The following is a 2,599-nucleotide window of genomic DNA, read 5'->3' as shown; positions in this document are numbered from 1 at the left end:
TCTATATCAACATAAAAATTCCAATAATTAGATGTTATGTGACTGCAGCAGGGGACTCAACTCACATTGGTTTTCTACGACATAGTTCCATTGGTAGGCAATGCCCTCGGAAGCTTCTTTGGATAATTTGGATGTGAAAACGATCAGCCGTTGATTCTTTCGGACCATGTCATCAACGGTTGGCCAATCCTCACCATTCTTGGGCATTCTAGAAACTGGGAACCAATACTTGTTCAACTCAGAAGCGTTGAACACTTTGCTTAATCCTTGGGATGATTTCACATAGTCTTCAATGAACATTGTTACAATTTCTGACGGGTTTGCTTCTAGAAATGATTTGATTTCTCTAAGCACGTTTATGGCTGGTTGCTACCATGCATAGGATGACAGAAAAATCATATTATGATTTATAAAAATATTATTCGCACACTAAAATCAGTCATTAAAATTAGTTATTATGTGTTTGTATATAAATATATGAATAATTTAATTTATTTTTAATATATTTTTTATATTTTAATGTGTTACACTGATAATTAATTTTAGTGTAATAGTTGTATGATTTATATCTCAGTACACAAAGTCTCTCATTAAAATTTAAAATGATAAATTCATTTAATTTGCCACTCTTCAAAAGTATAATAATGCTTCCTTATAACATGTATGAGAGAAAACTAGCTAATAATATTATAATATGTCTTTTTCTTTTAATAGTGATTTTATTTTATTTGATATTCTTTTCATAATTTTATTAATTTATCTCAACTTTTTTAAAAATGACTTTTTTTTTAAAGATCTATAAGTTGACCATAATTTTTTTCTAATTCTACTTGTCCTATTACTCAGTTTACTATTTACATGATTAGAAAATTCAAGTGAAACTAAAAATATAGTAAAGGACGAAACTGACCTACCCAATTAATAAATTGACAAATTAGAGAAAGCAGGTTGATGGAACTTACAAATGAAGTAGCGTTGAAACATTGACCTCCAAAGGAATGACATAACCAGATATCGTTTTCAAAGTCATACATATCTAACATAAGGCCTCGAACACCATTCTGCATTATTATAAAAAGGCAATGTAAAATGGATTACCAAAAAGATAAATGATGCATTAGATTCTTTTCAATAGAAATTTCTCTCTAGATGATGCGCGTGCATAGCACATAAGATGAAAGAAGCAGAGTTTTTACATTGAGTTGATGGGTAACGTTGTAATCCTGGTTGGTGCCTGATATAATAGAAGATCCCGTCTCCGACTTTGTGCCGGACACAGCATATGAATTATGTGTCGTCAGCCACGAGTATTTGTTGAACGCCAAACCTTTCACCTACCAATTCAAAAAGAGACAAAAGGACTACTAAAGTGTTTGGAGTACAATCTCAAGAATTTTAACACTACAATTAAAATTTTACATTTTGAGAATTATTCACAAATCCAATTTCAGGGATTATTTTAAAAGTTTAATCTTATTCCTAAAATCATTACTTTTGAAGTTGGCATGGTTGGTTGAGTGCGAGTGCATCTTGGCCTTGTGTTCCCATTTGCAGGGCATGTTTCGCATTGAAGCCCTGCGTCGCATTGGGCTCCCGATGACCCACATGTTTCTCCTTGCTGTATGTGTTCATCACACGCAAATTAAAACATTCATAATTATATCATGAGTTTAATTTCTGCAAAACTGAAATGCCACTCACCTTGAGGCTTGACGACCTGTTTATAAGACAAAGCGCTACAACAATCATCACCACTTCACTCTGATGAATATAACATACGTAAGAATAAGAAATATATATTACTGAATTTAAATTAATGAACATCGCAATACAGTAAGCTAAGCTATATAATATGTTCATGACTTCATGCCTTCATTTTCATATAGGATTTTTTACTTGGTGTTCCCTTCAAAGACAGAGGCGAGGCAAGGAAAGAGAGAGAATTAGTAATGTATTTCATTTTCCCCACATAACAAATTAACAATCTTTATATATGCTTTAATTTATTAATTATTGTATACGGAGACTGAACAAAAAGAAATAGATGGCTTTGATGTGGGAGGAAATTTCTAATATTTTGAAAAATTCAACTACCAATTTAGACCCGGTTTCTCTAATAATCTTGAAAACAAATTTAAATCTAACGATGCACAATATATATATTATTCATTTGTTTGTCGTTGAAAGCTACGTAACTATAGGGCCCTGCACTCTAGATAAACAATCATTAAAAATGGAGTTTTCTAGAAGATCATATTTAGAAAGCATTCCTTTCTCTTAAATTGACTGTGAAACAAAACTAATAGTACACAATTGTACTCGTAAACAAAACTAATACTTTATTATTAAAAAAAATTGTGAATATAAATCTAATTTCAATTATTTGTGAATAAATTTGTTATTTTAATTTTTAATTGGACAAGGTGTTTATTTAATAATCTTAGAGGCAAATTCGAATCTCATATTATATATAAAATATTCCATCTCTATATAAAAATGTGGCAATTGTTTAATCTATGGTCTCAATTTTAAAACGTGATCATAGTTTATTTTATGGTTATGGTAGTTTAAAAATGTGACTATAAAAAAGTTATATGAT

The 2,599-nt window shown here is 30.4% G+C and overlaps 1 protein-coding gene across 1 annotated transcript in view; it reads right to left on the bottom strand.

The window, feature by feature from the left end:
- Positions 1–1,996, bottom strand: part of LOC107617012 (PI-PLC X domain-containing protein At5g67130-like) — a 4,246-nt gene extending 2,250 nt beyond the window's left edge. The window contains exons 1-6 of the mRNA XM_016318853.2: positions 1,871–1,996; positions 1,702–1,761; positions 1,493–1,618; positions 1,197–1,334; positions 963–1,061; positions 66–369 (exon numbers count right to left, since the gene is read on the bottom strand). Coding sequence (XP_016174339.2) covers positions 66–369; positions 963–1,061; positions 1,197–1,334; positions 1,493–1,618; positions 1,702–1,761; positions 1,871–1,960 — 817 coding nt within the window. The 5' untranslated portion in view covers positions 1,961–1,996. The remainder of the gene's footprint in view (positions 1–65; positions 370–962; positions 1,062–1,196; positions 1,335–1,492; positions 1,619–1,701; positions 1,762–1,870) is intronic.

The sequence above is a fragment of the Arachis ipaensis genome, chromosome B01 (genome assembly GCF_000816755.2).
Source record: "Arachis ipaensis cultivar K30076 chromosome B01, Araip1.1, whole genome shotgun sequence".
In the NCBI taxonomy this organism is placed as follows: Eukaryota; Viridiplantae; Streptophyta; class Magnoliopsida; order Fabales; family Fabaceae; genus Arachis; species Arachis ipaensis.
Note: the sequence above shows the minus strand (reverse complement) of the source record. Positions and strands in the feature narration are given on the sequence as shown.